Below are 24,302 nucleotides of genomic sequence, written 5' to 3' on the forward strand. Positions count from 1 at the left end.
TACTTTTCTTTATCTGTGGCCTGGAACTCAGCAAACTATGCAAAGTCCCATTTAAATTAATGGGATGCTTCAGTACTGATTTTAATGGGATTTTGTATAATAAAAATAACACTTAGAAATGCCCTAACATTTTGCTGCAAACTTGCAACAAAAGTCGCTGGAACTGGGATAATAAAAATACAGGCTTTATATGAAACCTATGAAGGGTTTGTCATTAACTTCAATGGCACAGTTTCAGGCCTTATTATTTTAGCTTACCCTTGTATAAGTAAAAATTACTTTATCAATTAAACAAGAATCTGTGACAAGTTTTCTGTTCCAGTCTGGCAACTTCTATGTGAAAATTTGGTCTGATATTATCAAAACAGCCGAGATATTCAGACTCATAAACCAGCCTGTATACAAGGACTGAGAACAAATAAAAATAAGAAACTACACATTGTTTTTGCTAAGAGTTTGCCCATCAAACAAAGTTAAGTTGTTACTTCTAAAAAAATACTTCATATCCCTCCTTTAATCTATCCAGGAGAACAGTTTTCTGCTCACCCTCATAGAAAACAGTAAAAACCTCCTTCAAAGTAAAATATGTTTTAATTAACAGAGCTGCAAAATAAAATCCACAGCTATGCAACAAGCCTCCTCTGCAGCTCACCATTGTGCGAACTGCTCGGGCAAGCTGCTCTTATTAACAAGCTACAGGCTACGCTCTGCTCCAAACTGATTAAGCAGTAGGGCTGCAGGCAGATTTTCTATCAAAAATGTTTCAATGGCAGCCAGCCTTTTCTTTTGCGGCATGATTTTTTTTTTTTTACAGGAAAAAATAATTTGTTTATCCCCAACTCCAATTTCTCTAATGAAGAAAGCATATGCTCCGAATTTTTATTTACCAAAAAACTTCCCAACAAATAAAAATTCCCATAGGAAATAAAAAAAAAAAAAAAAGAAAAACGAAACAACATATGTATTTGATTTTTTTTCCCTTCTTCAGCCAAGCAACTTCTTGCAAAAAAAAACAGGTAACGATGTTCAGTCTCTGCTAGAGACGAGCAAATTTCCTCACAAATCTTCCCAGGAGATCAGTGGAGCTGAGCGAAGGTTTGTGCCCACGGGCGAACCCCACCGATGTAAATGAGCAGCCCAGAACCAGCTCCTCCCGACACCTCTGCTGATGCAGACCTACAACCCACGGCAGCCTGCGATGCCTCCCCAGAATAACATGTGAACCAGCGCTCGATCCCAGTTGCTAATTCACGTCTCGCGTAGCTGCTTCGGAGCTTGCCCCCAAAATCTGTGTGTTAATATGCAAGAAACAAAAATCTGACTTGGCCTGAGCAGGGACAAAGTAGCTGCTGTCCCCCAGGAGCGCAAAGCAATTTATTTTACAGGCTTCAAAGTGATACATGCCTGGGTATAGGAGATTAGCAGTGGGATTTTCAAAAGCCCTATGTGAGTGAGGACCAGATTTTAAAAAATGATTCAGTGAATCGGTCCTGGTGTGAGATTTTCCTAGAAGTGAGTTAGGCACCTGGGATTTAGACACTAAGAGTGAGACTTTTAGAGGGATTTAGATGTCTGAAGATACAGCTAAGTACAGAGTAGGATCTTTAAAAGCACCCAGTGCCTGTGTCTATCACAGGTATCTGCTCTGGCTCCTTCTGAGGCTCCTCTAACTGCCTGGGTGAAACTGTGAGAAACCAAATCCCTTCCAAAGGCTGGCTCTCAGCATTTGGGCACCTTCAAAAATTCCCATTCTCCCTCCACTCCCTTCTTTTCTTTTTCCCAGAAAGTCTAGAAGGAGCGTTCACTCATTTAAGAGCTAATTCAGGGAAGTACTTAAGCACACAAGGAAACTACCCAGCAAAATGCTTCTAGGCATGAGGTGAAGCCCTGGTCCCACGGAGGCCAGCTGGAGATTTGCGGCTGGCTGCGGGGGAGCGGGGCTGTGCCCCGTGGATAACCGCAGCACTGCTCGCGCTCGGCTGAAGTCAGCAAACTAAAGTTGCTTAAAGTTAAGCATAAAGTTGAGCGAGGTGAAGGAAGCATTTTGGAGCTCTCACAAGTCCGTGTTTGAAGTCAGGTCCTAAATTTAATCTTACGCTCTCGCAAAGCAAGACCCCGCTCTTTAAAACGTTTACAAAGGCAGGTTTTGAACCTTTGAAAGCAAACCTGGAAAGGCAGGTGAGAAGGCTGGGGGCCAGCCGGCTCTCCCCTCCCCACGAAGCGGCTAACAGAGGCAGCAGACTCCCCTCCCTGGTCTGCAGAAGCCAGCAGATTTTGGGAGCATCCTCTCCAAGGCAGGTTCGGCAGCGGAGACCAAGGCTGCGACATCCCGCACAAGTCTCTGCCCACGTCTCCCGCTTGTTCCCTGCAGTGAGGAGAATAAAATACTGTAGGTCAGTGCAGATATTTGGAGCTGGAGGAAAACTCTTTGTGTTTATGGTGGGGAAGCATGCTTACAGCTCTCGCCCTGCGCCTACAGAGCCTGCTGAGAGGGGTCTTGGCCCCTCTGCTGACCCACCTCTCTGGTCCCATGGACCGATGCAGTGGCACTGAACTGGGTTCAGCGCAGGACCCGTGCAACCCCTCTGCCTGGTCACGGTAACAAAAAGGGCTGGATCCTGTCTCTCCGAAAGCTCATCCTCGTACCTTTAGTGGCTTTGTGTGTTTTACCTCCGAGCACATCAGGCTACAGCCCCATCCCACCGGCCTGTAACCCCGCTTCAGACTGGCCCACCTGCCGCGTACACCCACCCCGTGTGATGAATGCGGGACCGCTCCCCTCGCTGGCCCCCGTCTCATTTTCAGGGCTTCAGGGAGAGCAGTAAGCAGCATTTGCCTCCGGTCCATGGGCTAAAGCTCACCAGGCAGGGGCTGGCACGCTTGCAGGGGTCATAATTTGAAAAAGGCAGAAACTGCCAATCTACAGTCCTGTCCGCTTTCCTGAGCCGAACCCACCCCGTTACCTGTCGTTTCCTTTCAACAAGCTCTGACAACATACATACCTATTCATTCCACAGCTCCCCTGCTCTGTGTGTATTCGCCTGCCTTACGTTTCCTCCTCCCTTGTTCCCTACCTGTCTATCCCACACAAATACTCGTCTACCTCAAGCCTACCTGGATGTGTGATTTAACCACTGGTTGCATGTATCACTCTGTTCAATACATCTTCACCTACCTGATCTCTGATCTGAGATCGTAATTATGAATTTCTTATTTACTTGCACACTCTGAGCTCTCTGGTATAACTGTTCTACACAGACATATTTAATTTGTTCATCTCTACCTTAGGTCCACTCATTTAGTCAACCCTCCTACCTCCCCGTAGCTAATGAATACCATATAACTTTACAATACATAAAACTGACAACTCGAACTCTGACATATTTACCTAATCTTCTTTCTTTTGTTTTGTATCAGCTAAATACAAATGTATCATATATTTCTACCTGTTCCTCTGAGGTGCAAGGTTAAGATTAAGTCAGAGATAGGCTTAAGTCTTACTGCTTAGAGTTAGGGTCAGAGTTTGGTTAGGGTTAGGGTTGGGTTGAGATTGGTTTAGAGTTAGGGATAGGGTTGGCTCAGCATTTAGGATTATGTTTAGGTTATGTTTGGGTTAGGATGAGGCATGGGTTAGGTTTAGGATAGGATTGTGATTAGCATCAGGGTCAGTGGTAGGTTTCAGCTTGCGTTAGGGTTAGGTAGTAGGTGCAGAGTTTTAGGTGAGGTTAGGGTTAGTGCTATGTTCAGATACTGTTGGGTTAGGGTTAGGTTTGGCTTAGTGTTGTGTTAGGATAACCTTTAAGCATTGGGTTGGGTTTGTGTCAGGATTTAGAATTAGGGTTAGTTTTAGGATTGGTTTGGGAGTCACACCTCAGCCTTGCTCATGTGATTTCTCTATGCTTATTTCTTGTGCAAACAGATCTGTTCTCCTTCTGTCCATCTTACAACTGCAGATCACCTAATTTTCTCTCCCCCACATCCCTGTAGGTGTTCATAGTTGAGTTTCATAACACTTAGCAATCCACTTTCCCCATGTATTCTCATTTACCTGACCTCTTTGCCTATTTTGCAAACGTTCATGTCTCACACATCTAGTCTATCTCACGTCTACTAATTGCTCTCATCCTTTCTTATAGCACTAATGCATTCACCACTTGTGCTTTTACCTGTCATGCCTAAGACATCAATACAACTAACATCACGATTAATGACCTTTTTTCGCAGTCTCTTTTATACATGCTCATTAAGCTAATGCCTGTGACTACTTACCTATCTGATCAATCTGATGCAAATTTTAATTAATCTCTCCAGATTTCCATAGCACATGGTAAACTATATGTTTTCATGCCCCTCCTTGTTACATCCATATTCATCTCTCTGCTCACTCGTACCCACTCTGATGAGCTTCCTGGTACCCAGTCATCTGTGTGTGCACCCACATCCTTCTTCATCAGTCATCCTGTCCAGGATTTACTTCCCCATTTAACACCCCTCTAATTTGTACTTGATCATCAGGCTAATTTCTCAACACTCCCAGCTCATGAATACTTCCCTGTCTCTTTATCTACCCAATACCTAGTCCAACCTGTTAGCTCGCTAATTGTTCCAAGCTTGTTTTTTCAGCATAATGTCTTTATTCTGTATGAATTTTATATGTAATCTATTTACTCCATGCCTATTTTATCCGACTCTTCCTTAAGTGTTTTTTTTTGCTTTTTCCCATATCTACTCTTCTCTCCTGTCTGTGCATTTTGTCTTTTTTTGTACCTACCCAATACTTCCTTCGCTCATCTATGTCTGTACATCACCTTTTTCGCACTTCTATGTCTTTGTATTTGCAGGGAGTCTCGATAACTAGATACCCTCCCTATGGGTGTTACTCATCTATTACTCTTCATCTATTAACTCCGTTATTGTTCTTTTATCTGTTCCTCCCTCTATCTACATTCCCCATAATCAATGACCTATTCACCCTATCAGCCCATATTTTCTGGCTGTATTAGTCATATATTTATTTCATCCTTCCAACTATCTTTCCATCCTTTTACCCAGACAACACATGTTCTGTCTGCTCTAAACCTGTCCATCTCAATTTAATCTCTTTCTCTTTTGGCCTTTAATTTATTAATCTGCTCTCTACAGGTTTATCTAGTCAATCTAGCTAATACAAGCTCAGTTAGTAGTCAGTAAGTCAGTATATATACCCTTTTCTTCATCCACCCATCCATCCCATTTCTACTCAGCTGACCTAACCCCAGAATATTCACAGTATTTCTAGTGGATCACCTCTTCCTCCTTACGTCCATGTTCCCCTTTTAGAACTGTTAGTGCCACTGTTGCTCATGTCATTTTTATTTAATTTATGTAGCCCAGAATATCTTTACCTAAACAAGTTAATTGATACAGATATCAGTTCATGTCTCTATTTATTCCATATGTCCCGCTAAGGTTTCTATTATACCTGTACTTATCTACTTGCTACCTATTACAGCAACGTATTTACAATACCTACTTGCGATAGTCCACATTTCCATATTTTAATCTATCCACATTACGTTTACTCTGCTTAACTTCCCAGCCACCCAGCAGTTACTTTACCTACTCAATTCAGCTTTCTCTCTTCCACATTTATCTGTTCCACACCCATTCAACAAACCAATATGTAATACACAGACATCTATTTGCTCATTTTAATATGGCTGTCAGGCTCGGATATGCTGCAATCAATCCCATACATATTTAACTGTCTAGCTAATTTCAGGTTTATTCTAAGCTTTCTGTGTTTTCTTTCTCTCTTTCTTTCTTTCTTTCTTTCTTTTTCCCCTCTATAGTTCTCTCATACCTAGCTCTACATTTTCAAATATTTCTGGTTTATGGTAAATCCAGCCAGCGCCTCTTCTGTGTACATATTTATCCCATGGGTTCACTATGCAGTCCATCAGCCACCTCATCCCTAGCTCCACTACCCAGCTATCCAGCCAGCTGCTACGTAAACTTTCCAGCCACCCAGAAGGCCCTTGCTCTAACAGAACACATCCCACATGTATTCTACTTATCCTGATGTGCATCAGGACCACACTTACCATACCAAACCCCTGGCTAGGCCGTCCAGTCTATGTCAAATACACATGCTTTCCCTCCATCATCACTTCTTCTGTATTAATATCAAATTATCCACCCTCTGCACAGACCCTGTATATGTCTATGTAATGATGCCAATTATTCTAATTCATCCATCCCCTACGTACCTGTGTATCTCTACCCATTTATTTCTGTATGTTTATCTGAACTGTCCATCAGTTTACACCATAAAATCCAGCAACGAACACATGGGGCCATTCGATCAGGGTACCCAACATGCTGTCCCTCGTTATACAAGAGGTAATTCAGTTCAAAGTAACTTCAGTAATAATGCTTTTATCACTCTCAGTGACCCAGCCCTGTATCAGGCTGATGGGTACAGGGATACAGAGAACAAGAATGCATATTGTTTAAATGTCACGTAACCCCACTTGTCTCAAAGCAGAAATAACAGCCAGTTGCTAACAAGTAGAAGTTTGCTCCTGACATGGCAGGGGGTGTGTGTGTGGTCAAGACCATTATGCCAACAAGATGAAGAGAAGTGGACATTGGGAACAGACAAAATAATCGTCACTGCTTCTGTGAAATGTGTGATTTTCATGGTATGGGACCGATTTCCAACTTCGAATACTCACGTGGCTGTGGCAGCTGCCGTGGTGTTATGTGGGTACGTCTTTTGTCATCATATATATCAGGGCAAGAGAATTGATATCAATGGTTCCCACCTGAGCTTTCCACTGTCTCCTTGTAAGTTTGATTTCCTATTTTTTTCTGGTATTCTGAATCCTTCCCTGGCCAGGCAAATCTACACCTGCCTGCAGCTGTTCCTACAGGAGTTTCTATACTGTAAAATGATACCCTCCCTCTTCTCACTCTTAGCCATCTTTTTTTTTTCCTGCTCGCATTCTGGACTCTGACCTGGGTTCAAACAAGAGCCTCACAGGGCCAACCTGCGTGCCTGAAGGGGGGAAACTTTTGAAGCCCCGAGTTTGGAAGTGTTCAGCCCCACGAATTTGGATTATCAGGACGCTGAGCTGTGGGATTTGGGGTTTGAATGCTTTGCTGTTATTTTATCTATTCTCAGTTACTCTCCGAAACCAAACCGGTATCACTTGATGCCAAAAAAATATTGGGATCAGCGGACCATAAGGTGGCAAAGACTGGCAAGGCAAGTCTGGAAGTGCGTGGAGTTATGCTCCCAGGTGCCGCAGAGGGAGCCGAGGACCGGGATGCCCAGGGAGCCTTTGCCGAGTCCTTGCAAGTCACACACGGGGAAGAAGCTGGGGGAGAGGAGGGCAGGAGTCAGGAAACTCTTGGGAAAGTGTCATAAATACCTCTGGATATTCCCCGAGATAGCAGAGCCCGTACATGCACTGCTGGCCGCAATCACCAGCCTCTGTGAGAAATTGTTTGTCTTGGTCTTTGCATTAGGTAAATGCCCAACCCAAATTCACTGATAAAAGCAGACACCGAAAAAAAAAAGAAAAAAAGGAAAGAAAAAACAACCCAGAGACAAGGTCTCCTTGGGCCCCCAATCAACAACAAAAAAGGCAGCAACCAGACAGCCATTTAGTGAGCATCTCAAAGCTATCTACCGTCTGCTGGAGGGGCTTTAAAGGCATCAGATTTGTGTGTTTGGCTCAAGCCAAGCGAATTGTAGTCTAAAGCTTTTCCTTGAATTCAAGGCTGTGTTTACTGCAGTCAGGTCGAGGGGAAGGAGGCAACCCCAAAGCCCTCCCTCCTCCTCTTCCCCCACCCTGCAAGCCCCAGGCTTGAAACTTGATTTAAAAAAAAAAATACAAGATTGAATTTCAGTTTGCAGGATTAGGGAGATGACTTTTAGGGGCTGCTTGTTGGAAAAAAAGCAAAGCAAAGCAGCTGGGAGGGATTAGGCTGAGCTGGCGTCTGCACTTTCAACTGATTCAATTTTGCTCCACAAGACATTGTATCTGAGCCTTTCTGGAGACTATTCAAAGCAAATCATTTTCATTTTACCATTTGGTAAGTGATCAGAGTCTATTTTTAGTGTCTTGGAAGCGTCGGGTTTTTTCTCTCTCTCTCCTTTTCTTTTCTTTTCTTTTCTTTTTTTTTTCTTTCTCCATTTTCTTCCACAATTGAGTATCTGCATTTGGGGTATCAAGAACAGGCATGTTTGGAGGGAATGTTTACCACAGCCAGCAGCTTCAATTTATTTTATGCCTCACTTCAAGAAGAAAAGGCACCAAAGAGTGGTTGGAGCTGGCAGGGCTGTCAAGCCATGCTCTCAGAAAGCCTCCCAGAGCTCAGGCTCTGCACCAGTTTGGTTTTTTCAGGTGATTCCTTAGAATTTTGGCAAATCCAGCCAGCTGCATGTGGGTCCCTGCAGCCTGCAGGGCTGTGAGCAGAGGTTTGGGTCCCTGAGCCCAGCAAGTATCGGGCAGGGGGGGACTGGGATGCAGCTGAGGGTCCAAGCTGATGTTTTTCCAGCTGATCCTTTCCACAACCCCCCCCCAAAGGTTAATTTGGCAACTCGGTGATATTTTACAAAACCTTTGGTGCCTTCTCTGCATTTTTCATTGATAAAAACAGAAATCAGAAAACCTTTTTGAAAATAAGAAAAGGAAGAAATAAATCTTACCACTTATTGGGGGGGGAAATGCTTTTCCTTCCAGTTTAAATGTATTTTTCCACATTTTGCTTTTTCTTAATTTCCCTTTACTGAAAACGGAAGGGTTTGAAGGGTGGTTTGGGGTTTTTTTCTTTCTTTCTTTCTTTTCTTTTAATTCTTGAAGCTGTTTGGTCTGGTACATTGCTCCACAAACTGAAACCCCTCTACAAAAGGGGGTACAGGCTGGGTGAGGGTCCCACAGCATCATCCTCTGGTCCTCCCTGGCCACAGCAGTTTCCTTAGACTTTGGGGAGGACAAGGGGCTGGGTTGCCCTCACCGAAAGTACTGCTTGAGCAAGGCTTTTGCAAGCAATGGTTAAAAATGTTTCTCCTGCTGGCCTTGCCACAGATTCATTGTGTACCTTTAGGGCAAGTTATTTATTCTCTTTGCATCTTCCCTTACATAAAATGCCTGTAACAGGGACCAGAAAATGATAAATGCTAGGGCGTTTTCCTCCCCAGACTGTATTGCAAAATAGTTTGCTTCGGGAGCACTAATGCCTTCCTCTGTTCCCTAACCGAGAGATGGCAGATAACTGACGCAATATCAAACACTGCATTTTCAAATCAAAAAGCCGACCTCTGGACGAGAGTCCTCGAGGATGAATGTTTTTCCTTCTTCTATCATATACTTCAGGAGGTTTTTTTTCTATTAGTGATGCCTATAGAGCACTTGCTTTGTGTAACAAGGTGCAGATTGCTTCCCAAATCAAGCGGGTGAGTTTATTCAGTTTAGTTTGTCCGTAAAATGGGGATAAGGCATCGTCAGCCCCCAATGGGCATCCCTGTGGTGGTGCGGGGTTTTTCGGAGGGATGCTGGCAGCAGCCCTCTTGGGACCAGCAGTCATTTGAGAACCACAGGGCCGCTCACCATGAGCACTTACACTGGCAAGATGCAGCTCAAAAGGATGGCGTAAAGCAACAAAGAGGAATGTAATAAACCACTAGCTCTGTGCTGGGGCAAGGACAGTGTGGGAAGTCCTAAAGGCACCAGATCCAAAAATGAAGCCACGGGTGACGCAGGGCCGCTGGCAGGGAGACCACCCCCTGCCCCATGAGTAGGACCTTTAGGAAGGTTTGGTGGGATGTCTAGGGTCAGCTATTCCTCAAAAACACGGAAGAAGCCTCCCCTGCCTTGTCCTTGGTGTCCTGGGCTGAGCCTGTAGTCTGGCTGGGTGTTTTAGCCAACACAATCCCCCACTCCACAGAGCCAGGCAGCAAGAGCTGCTAGCTATTGTAATAGCAACAATTATTTATTCACAAGCTGGAGCAAAAAGGAATCTGCAAGCAGGGGGAGAGAAGGGGGAGCAAAACACAACCTGATCTTGTAAAAGAGAGACTTAAAAAATACCATACATGAAGGTCCTTGCACAAGCTTTTTATTTATCAGTCTGCAGTCAGAAGAGGCGAATGCACTAAGTGCGTGGCACACAGGGAACTGGGGGTAGGAGGGTCTCTTCTAATAAAAAAGAATGGGTCTGAACAAAGAAAAAGGTTCTGCTAAACTGATGGTGGCAGATGGCATCAGCCCCACCATGTTCCCCTTCAATTGCGGGAAAATATAGTAAAGCAATTTAATGAAAACGCTTAAATAAGCAAACAGTGCAGTTAATTGAACCCATATGCATTAGGAAGGAAATCTAAAGTATACTGATTCATTAAGTTTTATATAACTGTAAACCCCCAGAACCTAAGACAGAGTAAGAAGCCATGATGAAGTGCCAACTAGAAGGAGACCTTCTACCCAGCTTCACTTGGATCTGTTTTGTTATGACAAGAACAAGTGGTTTTAACAAGTACACCATAAATCAGGAGTGTGTGCTCCAGCCTGGAGTCTTCCAGGTACCAAACTGTGCTGCAAACTCACATTCCTTTTCTTCTGGTAGAGTTGTTTTATTTTCCAAGAGAGAAATAACTGGAACTTGGATGCTGCCATCTGCAAAAAAAATAAGCAGTGAAGAGCTGGTCCTTGAGGTCTTCAGTAATTTTTTTTTATTCAAGAAAACTTAGCTTCATATCTAGATGATGCTCCCTGAGTCATGTCTAACTGAAGGCCACAGGTTCATCGCACTTGGCATTGACTGGTAAAACAAAATCCCTCTCTTTTGCAGTGACCTTGCCTCTCCGGCCATGACCTTTTGGGTAGAGAGGTGGTGTAGACAGAAAGCTGGGGCTGGGAAAGGCAGCAGGTTTGCTGTCTAACAGGCTTCTCTCTTCCAGAGAGCTTCTGCTGTACCCACAGTTTAAAAACTGTCCAAAAAGAAAATCCTGGGGAGAAAGCAGCTCCGGCCCCATTGAAGCAAGTGCAAAAATTCCCTTTGATTGCAAGAAGGGCAGAACTTCACCTACAGATGAGGAAACCTTTGGAGATGCTTGGTTCAGGATTTGCCTCCTGTGACTTGGGTCTGGAGATACCGACTTGTTCCCGCTTTCACCGAGCTCTCTCCAGCTCATGAAACAAGATCTGTTCAGTTTTCAGAGAAGTCTGGTTCACTGCAAATAAAAGCCAACAAGTGATGATGAATTGATCCCAAGCCACGTAAACAACTGAGAGCTGGGCTTTGGGGCTTCCAGTGATGCCGATTCAAAGTGCCTTTACAGTGACCAGAATGAGAAGACCTTCGTCCTCAGTAACTTTGGTCTGAAATTAAGGTGACCTACAGGCAAGAAGAGTCTCAAGCTAATTGGAAGGGCAACTCAGAGCATCCAGGCTGGTTCAGGAGGTCATCAGTAACCCACGAAGACACCAAGGCCTTTCCCATTCACATTCACCTGCTGATATGCCCAACTCAGTGGATGGGGGATGTAACAGGAGAAAAAGCTACAAAAGCAAAAAATTGCAGAATTAAGTTTTCATGCACAAAGGTTGATCAGGGAGGGTAAATCATTGCACAGTACAATTCTTTGTGCTCGGGACTAAAAAAACCAACCACCTGCAAATAAGCACAAAGAAAGCAAGCATCTTTTATGAACACACATAATATTATGGAAAAATACCTTGATTTAAAAACCAATAAAAATAAAGGCACAAAAGACTTCTAGGTGGGGTCTTCATAGAGACTTACGAGTGTGACCAGTTCTCAGTCTCTCCCCAGGTGACCCCGTGGGCGCTGTGACATGGGGCTCCCAAGGGATGGGGAGCGATGGGGGCACGAAGGTGCATGAGGTGGCCTGACCCTGCCACCCAGATCGCTTCGGCCGTGCTGCAAAATAGATGCAGCCACTGTCTGAAGGAAAAAGAAATGCCGGTAGGTGAATACAGCAGCCCCTGTTTGAATTTCCTGGATGTCAGGCACAGTTAATGTTAGGGAGACAGAGGGAGAGCTGAAGTATTGGCCCCAATTCAACAAAGCACTTAAGCACAAGCTTAACTGTAAGTACGTACTTAAGTCCGTCTTTATATAGCAGAACATATGTTAACGCCTGGCTGAAGCCTGTGTTAAGTGCATGCTTAAAGTTAAGTGTCTGCTTAAGAACTTTGTTGAATCAGGGCTGTTGTTTACTTCTAACAATTGATGTCTCCTACAATATCCACATTTCTGGTTGCAAACCTGACGCATCTGTTTTCTCTTAATGTTATTAATAGAGTAATTCTTTAAAAAATATACGGCGACACGGTCCTTGAAAAATCTGGAGTCGCTGTATTCAGGAGAGTGAGTGACCAACAATTCCTGAGCATTTCCATAGAGATCCCCCATGTCTTCCGGTACTTCCATTTTATTCTGGGGAGTTAAAGGGGAAGCAACAGGGTTACAAAACAATGTGGAGTCACCAAAAATACAAATAAGCTGAATTTAGCTTGGTTAGAAAAAAAATGTGTTACCAGTGTTAAGAAATCTTGAACCACCAGAGATTGCTGGAATATACATTTATAAATGATAAATAAAGTATTAATATAAATGTGTGTCAAATTAGTATATATACATGTAAATAACATAAATATAAAATTGTTCCTATAAATAGAATAGCTATGTCAGGAAATCCTGAACTATGGAAGATTATTGGAATATGGCTTAACTCCACCATCAGGTAGCAGGAGGGACATCTTGGGGAAATGAAGATAATTCACAATTTGGGTTCTTTTCAAAGATACACACTCTCAAAGGGATCAGCCCCCGTAGAAATTATGCTGCTTGTTAAAATTCACTGTGGTGTGTCCGGGAAAGCGCTATCAGGATGCTCTCAGGGGCTACCAGGACAGGTAAGGCGCAGAGCAACATTTTGTGCCTCTACTCATGTTTGTTTTTTTTTTTAAATTTATTTTTGCCTAGCTGTTGGGCATCTCTCCCACCCCTTGCTCCCCTTCGGAAAGAAGGCTGCTTGCTCCATCCCTCCTGGCAGGTGCTGGCATCTCCGTGGAGGTCCCAGAGCGGATTTGGGGACCCGCCAAGGCCCCGCGGTGTCCCCGGAGCGGTGGGCGGCCATCCCGGCCGTGGTTTCACCACCCGGGGCTCAGGTCTGCCGCCTGCCCTCCTGGCCCTGCCGGGCAGTTTCCCAGCGATGCTGGAGACTTAGACCACAATAGAAGGAAATCACTAAAGCTGAATTGCTCCAAGTAAGTCCTCAGCAGGGTTTGACTGGTAAATATTTAACAAGGAGAACTCCCTATCCTCTCCTGGTACGTATTAAACTAATACATTTATTTTAACAAGGGAAACGGTTTCCCCAAGCTCCTGCTCAATTTGAGCCCTTGACTTCTACAAAAGCCTCAGTAAGGTAGGCTTCCTGGGGCTCGGTAATTCGCTGGGACTAAACGAGAGATGGCTCCGAGCCATGAACTTGGAGACTGGAGGCAACAGGACCTCCCCAAGGTTGGGGAGAGCTTGGTACTGGGGTTTCCATTCCCACCTGCCTCCAGACTGGTCCGATACCAACCTCAGGACATCCCGGCTGCCACCAGGTTCTGACCACTTCAGCCATCCTGTGGAGCCAGGTTGACCGTCACCCATCGCGGTTTCCATGCGCTGGAAGCGGTTCACGTGCCAAGTCCTCCCCACAGAGGCTTTGCAAAGCCCTGGCTCCATCAGCACCCATCCCACCCTCCCTTGGGCCCCCAGATCTTCCTGCTGCCTCTCTCCCCATGCTCAGACGGAGCCGGGTGTCCCAGGCAAGGACGTGATGCTGGGAGAACAAGCAGCTCCCATCCCTTGTCCCCAGGCTGGTGATGCTGAGGTTTTCATCCCCCCTCGGGTCTGCTCTTTGCTCCATGGCATAGACCAGAGGTACCTACAAACCCCCCCGAAAACAAAAGTGCTTTCACTACAGAAGATCGTCCGAGATGCCCAAAACCAGTTGTCCTCAAAAAACGCTGCTGAACCATCTCCTGAGGCTTTCTGACCTAAATAGGACACACTCACATAGGTAGCCCCATACATGGGGGCTCAGCGCTCCGCAAGACCCTCCTGATGAGCTGGGGGTCTGTCCCACCACCAGTACTGGCTGTGTCCCCCTGCACTCCGAGCAGGAATGTGGCTGCCAGCTGAATGCCACCTCTGCAAGACATGCCCCGAACGGCTCCTGGGGCACGTCACCGGTGCCAGGGCTCATCCACTTCACCCGTGGGCACCCACAAACTGCATGGCTGCTTTTCCTGCCATGGCATTGCCCTCGCTGAGGGTCCCAGAGATGGTCCCATCCCCTTGCGGGCAGCAAGGGCTCCTGGTGCCAGCCGGCAAAGGCTGGTGCTGCTTTTGCGGGCTGCAGGCAGGATCTGAGGCTGCTAGAGTCTCTCTCGCTCCCTCGCTAATATTTTTCAGACTTGCCCTCAAGGAAATAAAAAGCTCTGAAAGCAATTCCCAGCTTTGCATCTTTGCTCTGAGCCATCCCATGACTCCAGCACTTCCACTCTGACTCACGGGCAAGAGGGCAGGTTTGAACAACTGTGGCTGCCTCTGCCAAGGCAATTATGACTCCTGGAGTCACAGCCCAAAAGTCTCTGGGAAACTTTCCCTGCTCAGCTTACCCTGGTTGCAGGGCGCGCAAGCAGCCGGGGGTGATGTGCGGCATTCCCAGGAGAGATGCAGGCGCTCGTAGGGAGAAATGGCAGATGTGAGACCTTGCTGCCTTGGGAAGAGCTCCCTGGTACCGTAAAACATCTTTTGCTCCCCAGCCCACAGAGCAGAGACTGCCTTGACATCTCCCTCGGTGCCTCATAGTTAGGTAGTGCTGGGACATCCTTCCAGGCGATGCAATGAGCATGGAAACATCCAGCAAAAACCTGCTTTGGCCTGAGCATCTGATGCTTTTTCTCCTGCCACCACAATCTGGCATCAGGTTTACCCTTCATCACCACCAAAAATTAACCTGTGAAGTGTCTCTCCCAAGTATCCCTTCCCCAAGTATTCCAGTCTGCCTTCTGTTCTTCGCAATATTTAACAAACTTCCCCCTTGGAAAGGGTTGAGGAGAAACAAGGAACATTTCCCTCCTCCTCACCCTCACAAACAAGCAGAAAGCCCATCCCTGTCCCTGTCCCTGTCCCTGTCCCTGTCCCCACCTGTCCCAGCCCACAGCAGGCAGCGAGGTCTCTCCCACTGCCAACAATATCAGCAGGAAAATCCTTTCCACCCTGTTTTTCTGGGATTGTGATTCCAGCAAGTCTTACAGCAGCTTGGCAGTACAGTAAATAAGAACCAGATTTCCAAATGTTTTGCTTTACCATTTTTCTTCTTTGTAGCATCTAAGCCCAGAGGCTGAGGACCTGACTCCCAAAGGTCTCCATCCGGATCGCTGATCTGCACCCACAGGCAGTAACCCCACAGCGAGGCAGGCACCAGGCATGGGCACAGCCTGCCAGGAGAATATCACAGAGGACAGCGTGCGATGTGGACCGGCAGCTAATCAGGCCAACAGAACGGCATGGGCATCTGTTCAGAAGTGCCCAATTTTGGTGCAAAATGGAAAACTGGATAGGAAACAAGGTCCCTGGGGTACATACCATGCCTAGGGTGGTAAGCAACGAAATTTTCATTGCAATTGCTTGGATATTTCTACAGCCATATTCTGTGCTGGTTTGAGATTTTTTGTTGCTTCCTATCACGGTTGTCCCCAGCTGCATTTTTCCCACGTGCTGTCTTACACCTGTGAGCATTAACGTCAGGTCTCAAAACTCCAGGACCGATCCTCTTCCCACGCCAGCATCAGTCCAGGATAACTTCATCAGTTGGAATTAGCCCAGGTGCACAGGCATGCAAGAGAAGCATGAACGGAAGGATTCAGGTAATTATCCCTATTACGACAGAAAGCCCATTTTCAGGCCTTTTCTTAATCTCCTAACTGGACTCTCCACTCCCTGAACTCAGGGACGTTCCCACTGAGTTCAGACCCTTCCCTACAATATTCCTTGCTGCTGGGACAGGTGGTGGGGATGGCTCCTGGTCTCATGACTTTTATGTGTCAGAGCATGATGCTACCTATGAGCCTCATATCAAATACAGCATCCATCTGAAGACTACCTCTTGTGGAGGACAAGGCTGGACTCCACCCAGGAGCATATTTTTGGAACAAATTTTGAGCTTTTTTCAAGGAAAATCCCTCTGGGATGGAGTCATCTTGCAGAATAAAGGCTGTGCCTGATTCACACAGGTGATGACTAAGCAGATGAAGCATTCGTCAGACCCTGTTACTCACAGATCTTTCATCCAAAGCTTTTGCCCAACACAGGCACAAACCGTACTGCAAAAACCCAGTAATTGCAGAGGGAAGCCCCTTCTCTATCCGTGTCTCACTGTCATATAACTATGTTGTTCAGGATCTGCAGCCTTGGAGAAATATGTCACGACACCTCAAGGGAGTTCTCTAGAAAAGACCAATCTCTTGTCTGTATGCAAAAGCCTCCAAACTTCTTTGTCCTCATAAATTAATTTTTCTCTTTTAAATACAATGTTTCACACATTGCAGATTTGGTTTTAGAATACATCAGAGTCCGTTAATGAGGTCAGATTAGTCCTACACTTGTTTCAGCCAGAGCCAGAGTGGCAGTAATAACAGTGAACCAGCCTCTCACACCAACATGCCTTTAAGCACCCCCATAACCTGTTGTGCAAGGTTGACTTGCAAAGTAGGCAGATAAATTGTGCGCTAATGCATTTTGTAATATTGGCACTCGGATGAGTACCACTATGCACGGTAATCCCCGGGGACCACAGAAGTAGTATTTTGAGGGGAGAGCTTCAAAGCAGAGTCTAGATGCTGCAGGAACTGACGCTGCCATGGGCTTAGTTCCCAACTATCATTTTCTCTACTGTTTTCTTTGTTGCTACAGCCATTGCTTCAAATTCAACTGGCAAAGCAGGGTGAGAGCAGATCAGAGGCAGTCAGTGCCACAGCTATAGGGGACAATCCCTCCTCCCTGCGTGTGGAACTGCTGCAGTGTGGTGGGAACAGGCTGGAAAGCAAAAATGGCATGGGCAGCTTTGGAGAGCGGGTCAATGGGTGCCCAAAAACCAGCCACAGGCACGTGCATGCAGTGTATGATCATACGCCAATATACATAGACGAGAAAGTTATGGTGGGCAGGGGTTTATGCTAAACTGACAAAAAGTCCTATTGGGTTATAAGACAAAATCAACATCACCCTGGTTAGTAACTTAGGAAGTAATTAAGAGCAGTTTTATAGGTGCAAGATCCCGCTGTGCGATAGACCAGTAAAACCGAGTCCGAGTCTTCTGATGGATGCGTGCAAGGATGCGTGTAACATGCGAGCCAGGCTCGTGCTGCAGGTGTGCCCGTGCCTGCTCATCCCCACCTCCTCCATCTGTTGGAAAGAAGTCAGGGCACTTTACATGGGACCCGATTCCCCCCTCACATCCACTCGGTGCACGTTCGCGTAAGACTTCACCTGCTTTGGAAGAGCACAGTCTGATTCACACAATGTCCAAACCAAAAATAAAGGGCCATGCTCCCAAAAAGCTGGACCAAATTTATGAAATTAAGCTAGACGGAGGCTTTGCAGGTCAGCTTTGAGACAGTAGTGAAGGAGCGGTGCTCCGAGGTTGGGTACGTCCCACTTCCCTACGGTCCGGTCACCCAACACTTCCAAGCTGGGCTGCCAGAAACGGAGACAACCAGCAAAAGGCAGGTGTTTCCCCAGATCCAGGCTTTGGGTTTTAGTAGTTCAACGTCAGCGGAATGAGCAGGAGGCTGTTTCCAAGGTGCCAAAAGGAAACACAACAGTGGGACCCACCAAGCCGTGAGGTCCTCCCTCCCCGACTCCCCCAGCACAGCCTGTGGGACCGGTGCTTGGCTAAACCAGTGCCAAGGGCTCGAGAGCCAGCTTGTGTTCCCAGACCAAGGCAACATTTTTACCACACCAGTTTAAACCATTAATAATTGTCTCTACAAATCCTCGCAAGCTTCCAATGCTATGTAAACAGAAGTGAATTAAAATTATTTTTTTCCATCACTGTTTAAAATGTGCGATGCTTTTTCCAAACGGCCCTACGAGCAAAAGAGAGAGGGGGGAGTCCGAAACGGTTGCCTGGACTCCAGCCAGGTCCCAGCAAGTACTTTATATTTCACTTCAAGATGGTCAGAGCAGAGGTTTAAGAGGCTTTGAACACAAACAGCGTTAGGTTAGTTAAGTCCTGCTTTGACCAGCAGCGAGTGTTGGAGACATAAACAGATTTCATTTGAACCAGGCTTAATGTAACTGGGTTTACAGAGTCACAGCTGATTCTGACATACATCAGAAGTGGTGTATATTTAGGGAGGCAGCGTGGTCTGATGGCGAGGGCAGCCATCCGTATAGGTGCCCCAGCGCCGGCGCTGACCCCCCATGCACCCCTCGGCAATCCCCACCGCTCCTTTATCTGCAAAATGGAAAGAGCTGACCTACTTCACAGAGCAAACCTGGAATCAATTAATGTCTAGCCTGCATTTAGGAGAGGCAAAACACTATATAAACATTATGTATCATTTAGCTTCTGAGGAAAAGCCATCGCCTGACAAAAGGGGCCTCTCCTTCTTACTTTACGAAGTCCAGTTTACACTGGTGCAGCCCTCCTGACTTTTTTGGCCTGGTCCTAATTTACACCAGCCCAAAGTGCAGGAGAAGCCAGCTCACAAAGTACATTAATGTCCCTCATTAATACGCAGGGATCTCTTTGCTAAGAACCCCCGTTTCATATTTGGCTGCTCTGTCGAGTCTCCCCAGGACAAAGCTGAGGGGCAGCATCACTGTGTGTTGGCATCACTGCTGGCATCTCCCAAAACCAAAGACACTGGCCACAGGGCTGCTTCACACTGCCCAGCCTGGCCAAAGGGGTCGAAAAACATTCCGACACATTCAGAGATTTTCTCAAAGTGTTTCAGCAGTTCTTGGTCCAGGTGAGCCCATTCAAAGGTGCGCAAAGGTTCAGGGAAAATTAAGTAGCAAGAAAAAACGTTATTGGGACAATAAGGTGAAGCTGCAGGTGGGAAATGCACAGAAGTGGCCAAGGACAGGTCCCCCATGGAAAGCCAAAGCCAAGGCTTTCATGGGAAAAAAAACAACCCCCAACTCCCCCTGGCAGGAGCACATCTTCAGCACCAAAAGAAGAGGCAGAGAGGCTTCTTCCAAAGCAGAAATGGTTTTGGCCATCAAGCAAAGCCACAGTATTTTAAGGAATCTGAAAAACTTGAGAGTGCTTTGCCATTCCCAGCTGAAAACTAGAAATCCATTGGCAGAGTTAGAGGATTTTACCACTCTCCACCTTTTTGGTTGCTACCTGTAATTGCTGGTCTCTGCATCCATCCTGAATTACTCACCAACATCACTGTTGCACTTTCCTGCCATTAGAATTTTATTTTCAGTTAAAAAATATCTCCAGACCGTTTATGACCAGTGTCCTTTCACGCTGGTTGCTGTCCTGCGGTCTCCAGCCCTTACACACCATTTTTTCAGCCTGTCTGAGCCCTTCCTATAAACACAGGGAGGCTTAGGATTGTTTTTCACACTACACAAAAGTTTTATCTTACCATTAAAATAATGAAAACCAGGATTACGGACAGCCCACATCCTGAGCTGGGGATGCCCGGCAGTGTGCTGCTGTAGGTGCAGTGCTGCTGGTGAGACCCAGCCCTGCATTTTTGGGACCCTCTGCACCCACCGCAGTGGGGAAAGGGATGCCAGCGGTCCTGGCTGATGGGCAAGGTGACCCTTGTCACTCACCCAAACACAAATACTGCAGGAATTGTCCCAGTTAGGTGACACATGCTGCGGCATGGCCCAAATACAGCCAGCGATGCTGATATCTCAGTCATACCCTTTGTAGAGGGATTTGCTAATTCAAATAACCTTGGCATTATTAGCTTTGAAGCCTGCAAAAACCACTTCTAGTGTTGGTGTTTGCTTCCCCCAGTTTGGCTCTGTCCTTGAAGAGAGCACAGGAGCAAACCTGCACTTCAGATAAAATTCCAAGTGATGCTTTCCATGTCACCCGCAGGTGACACGTGGACATGCATGGGCGCAGAGCTGGGTTATCCCTAGCAAAACAAAAAAAGGAGGAGAGAAAGTTTAAATAATGAATTAGCAAGAAAATCCACATGGAGATTCTGCATGCAAAGGTATGCAGGCAGTACTTCTGGAGGAGTGAACAGTGTGGGCATGGCTGGGGAAGGTGGGATACCCCTCGCCCCACCGATTTTCCGGCTCACTGGACCGTACCCCATGTAGCTGTCAGAGAAAAGCAGGTTTTCATCTCATCTCTCCACCAAAAGGGTCACATCATGTGTAGGAGCATCACATGTGTTTCCATCATGTCGGGGAAGTTTTAGGAAGTATCCCTCGTAAAACACAAAATTATTACAAATGAGAACATGAAACACAAATTGAGCAGGAGCTCATGACATTGGTTTCTCCCTAGCTCTTTTATGAGGAGCTCCTGTTAGCAGCTCTCAGCCCCCTTGCACCAGCCAGCTCGGACGAAGGCTTTGGGGCACAAACTCCCTGTAAACGGCAACCCAGGGCTGGTATCGGAAAGGCAATTTTTGGAGAACCACGGAGATGAGCTCTCTGGGGTTGGCGAGAGGCAGGCAGGGCCACGGCAGCAGCAGAGACATCTCTGCAAAATCACTTCACCCCTCTCCGTAGGGATGTGTCAATAATTTTGCTTAGATATGGCTCGTGTCTGGCACTCATTTATTTTACTGCTGGAAGCCACGGCATATAGTAGTGAAGAGGGTATTTTTGTAGCTGTTCCTCCGGTAATGCTGAACTCCCATGGATTGTGCAGAATCACAAGGAATGGTCCTATAAAAACTGTCAAAGACTGAGAAAAACTCAACACCTGATGTTACACCTGCAGTGCCATCGAAGTCAAACTTGTCGCAGCCTCATGTTGAGGCCAGCGAAGGCTCGAGCCTGTCTGCTTGTCACGGGAGCCGTGAGTCCCCAGCGTCCCCACCACGAGGCACCCACCCCTCTCCCCACATCATCCAGCCCGGAGAGAGCCAAACCCCCAAACCCAGCACCCCCCAGGGCACTTTCCTCCCTTTCATCATCCCCAACACTCATTTCTCGGTTTCTGCCATAGCATGCTAACGGGGGACTTAGTGGGCATGGTTTAGTGGTTGGACTCGATGATCTTGAAGGTCTTTTCCAACCTAAATGATTCTACAATTCTATGACTGCGTCAGGGGCAAAGCAGAGCCATGCAGCCAGCCCCGCTCTGCTAATCCCCATTGCCTGCACGATGGGGAGGGGGTCAGGGTGGCTCGTTCCTCGTCATCTCAGGCACATCGACCACTAGCCATCACGGCCATCGTGCCCGGGCTTTGGGGCTGTAGCTCCGTACCGGTACAGCCCGTGCCGTGCGGAGGAACGGCTGCCTCTCCGCAGGTCTCCTCTTTCCTTCTCCCATTACCCAAAGCCTTGTGGGTGTGTTTGCATTAAAACTGCCAGACAAACCCGAGCGGGTTGTTCCAAGATGCTAATCAGCATCAGAGCCCAGAAAGGAGCCGCTTCGTTCAGAGATATCACAATCCATTTCCTTAGCGCGGGTCAGTTTGCTCTGACTCAGCAGCCCCTTTGCTACGCCGAGGCTGCTCGATCTTAGGAGGAGGGAGCTGGCAGGGAGAGCACTGGAGGTCTGGGCTCTAGTCCCAGCCTTGCCACAAGGTTTCCAAGAAAAGGACCTGGGCTGTGATCTTTTCTCAGCCCACAGTTTCTCTCAACGGTGACGTGCCTCTCTCCATCAGCGGCTGCCTGCAGTGCAGGGCTAGCACTGGCGGCTGCGCTTCTACCCGGTCAGCGAGCAGAAAGGAGAGGAGATATTTTCTGAATTATTTTTAATCATAAATGTTTCTGGTTTATTTTAATGAAGGTTTGAAGAGGAGGTTGTGGGCAGAGCTCTGACAGCCATCAAGGATCATGTTCCACCTAAAGAGCTTTTAACTTTTCATTTTCTCATGATCTGGCAATGATTTTTCTTTCATGACTTCCACAATCTCTCTCAATATGCCAGTATGTTCATAACAGTGATGTTGCAACCTGCAGTGAGAGAAGAGCATGGTAGAAAGGTCCCCAAATACCATGCAAAATGGGAAGTGTCATGTCTAAGGTGTACAGAGAACTGAACCCTCTGCAAGCACCCCTCCATTCACCCGGCAGGGCAAGGAGCAATGGAAAGATCCCAAGTATTTTGCACGATGTTGAGCCCCCCCATCTCTGCAGATTTTCTTTAACGTCCTTGTAAATATTTTTCTCCCAAAAGATCAGAGGAGAATGGCAGAAGTGCAATCCAGGACTGGCTCCGCAACATGTGCCATGTGCACAGCAAAACATTTTCAGAAGCACTAGTCCTAATCAGTGCATTCAAAGTATGGGGGGAAAATAATGCAGAGACTCCTGACAGTAACCGCAGTCACCTGGGGAATGGGGCAAAAGGGAATTTTTGATATCCAGGAAATTTTTTCTGGACTCCAGGCCAGACCACGGGTGTTTTAAACAATAGGTACCAAGCTGTGATCATAGGCTTGCATCACATTAAGGTTAACCTAAGACATGTAAAACTCAGCAGTCTCCATTTGGGGGATTTGTGGGAGGTTTTTCTGGTTACATGGTTTAGACTCACTGCCTGGGGTTAGTCGTTCCCTAAACAAGATCCAGAGAAGTCCATTGCTGAGGCAAAGCACAGGTCAGCCTGGACTGCTGCTGGAATAAGGCGTCAAGTCCTCCCCTCCTGTCTCCTCATCTCCCAAACTTGGGTGCAAACATGTCCTCCAACCCCACTGCCCCCATAAATCTGGGATTTATAAATCTGGGATTTATAAAACTGGACGTGCCGGGGCTGGGGCGCAATGAAGAAGCAATGAAGAACAGTGAATTTGCCAGCAGGAAACTGAGCCCATTTGTGATGGACACTGATCCCACACCGACACTGCACGGTGCTGGGAAACGGCGTTAGCCCTCCTGACGGGGAGGAAAGCGGTCCCGTTTCTAGCATGTGCTGTATGTTGGTACCTTCCTAGGCTCTCAGCACTGCTCGTGCTGAGACCGGTAGCATTTCCTCTAGGGAGAACAGCCTCAAAATGTCCATTCATTCCAAGAAAATAATTCCATACATCAAAAGGGCATCTGTTTTTGTAACTTGGAGTCTCTCTTGTAGTCACTGGCTCCACTGCTACTGACCTGTTCAGTGTGTCATCCTGGAGGTCCAGGAACGGCAAATACAGATCAATAAATGGGATGGTAAAACAAAGACCCTCTGTAATGATGATATTGAAGTGGCGCAAAGTCTTTTTGATGTCGTCCAGCAGCTCGCTGAAATCTTCACCTTGAGTGATTTTGTGCTGTGAAAAAGAACAAGCCCAGGAAGAAAACGCCATTAGCAAGAAGGAGGTGACACTTAGGACTGTCCCCCTGCAGACCCCTCCACAGGCTTCGCACCAGCTGCGGGCTGGAAACGGGGTTTGTCTGTGACCCCCATCCCCAAGGCACTTTTGGAGTGGGCAGACGTGCCAGGCAGTGCAGGAGCTCCTGGGTGCTGACGGGATGGGGATGCCTCTCCCAAGGGAGGCAGCCCGGGGTGTCCCCAGCACCCACCCAGGCAGGTCCTGCAGCTCTGCGGGGACCCCCACTCCTGCCCTTGGGGTGGGACCCAAACCACTGACCCAGATCGGTCACTCAGTCTAGTACTCGAACCAGTGATTTTTCTGGCCCAAAGGCAAGAACACTCTCCACCAAGCCATCCTGAACTGATTATTTTTAAATTACATTTGCTAAAAGCAAGAATGAGCAGAAGAGTTGGGGGAAACAGGGAGTCACATTGCTCTAATCATTTACATTTCAGTGACAGCTTTACTGCATTTATTTCAAGTCAGCTTTGCAAAAGCCCTGTATCAAGCAGCGCACAGCTCTCCTACAGATGCTGCAGCATGTGTTTCAAGCCCGTAGTAGCATTTTGGATACTTTGCGTCAACGGGCTGCGAGAGTGCGGGAAGGAGCATGACCTCCCTCGAGTGCTCACAGAAAGCCAGTCCAAGCCATTTCTGGACAGGGCTCTTGGCTTGACATGACCTAAAAGGATTTCTTTTTAAACTTCTCTTTGAAGTTAAACAAACTCAGACAAAACCTATCAAAACCAATTAAGAGTTTTT

At 46.8% G+C, this 24,302-nt stretch overlaps 1 protein-coding gene across 1 annotated transcript in view; it reads right to left on the reverse strand.

Annotated features, from left to right (window-relative positions):
* CATSPER3 (cation channel sperm associated 3) overlaps positions 1 to 24,302 on the reverse strand; it is a 33,792-nt gene that overhangs the window by 3,735 nt on the left and 5,755 nt on the right. Inside the window, 2 exon segments of the mRNA XM_069772636.1 lie at positions 15,385 to 15,515; positions 23,335 to 23,495. Coding sequence (XP_069628737.1) covers positions 15,385 to 15,515; positions 23,335 to 23,495 — 292 coding nt within the window.

Source organism: Haliaeetus albicilla, chromosome 27 (assembly GCF_947461875.1).
Source record: "Haliaeetus albicilla chromosome 27, bHalAlb1.1, whole genome shotgun sequence".
Taxonomy (NCBI): domain Eukaryota; kingdom Metazoa; phylum Chordata; class Aves; order Accipitriformes; family Accipitridae; genus Haliaeetus; species Haliaeetus albicilla.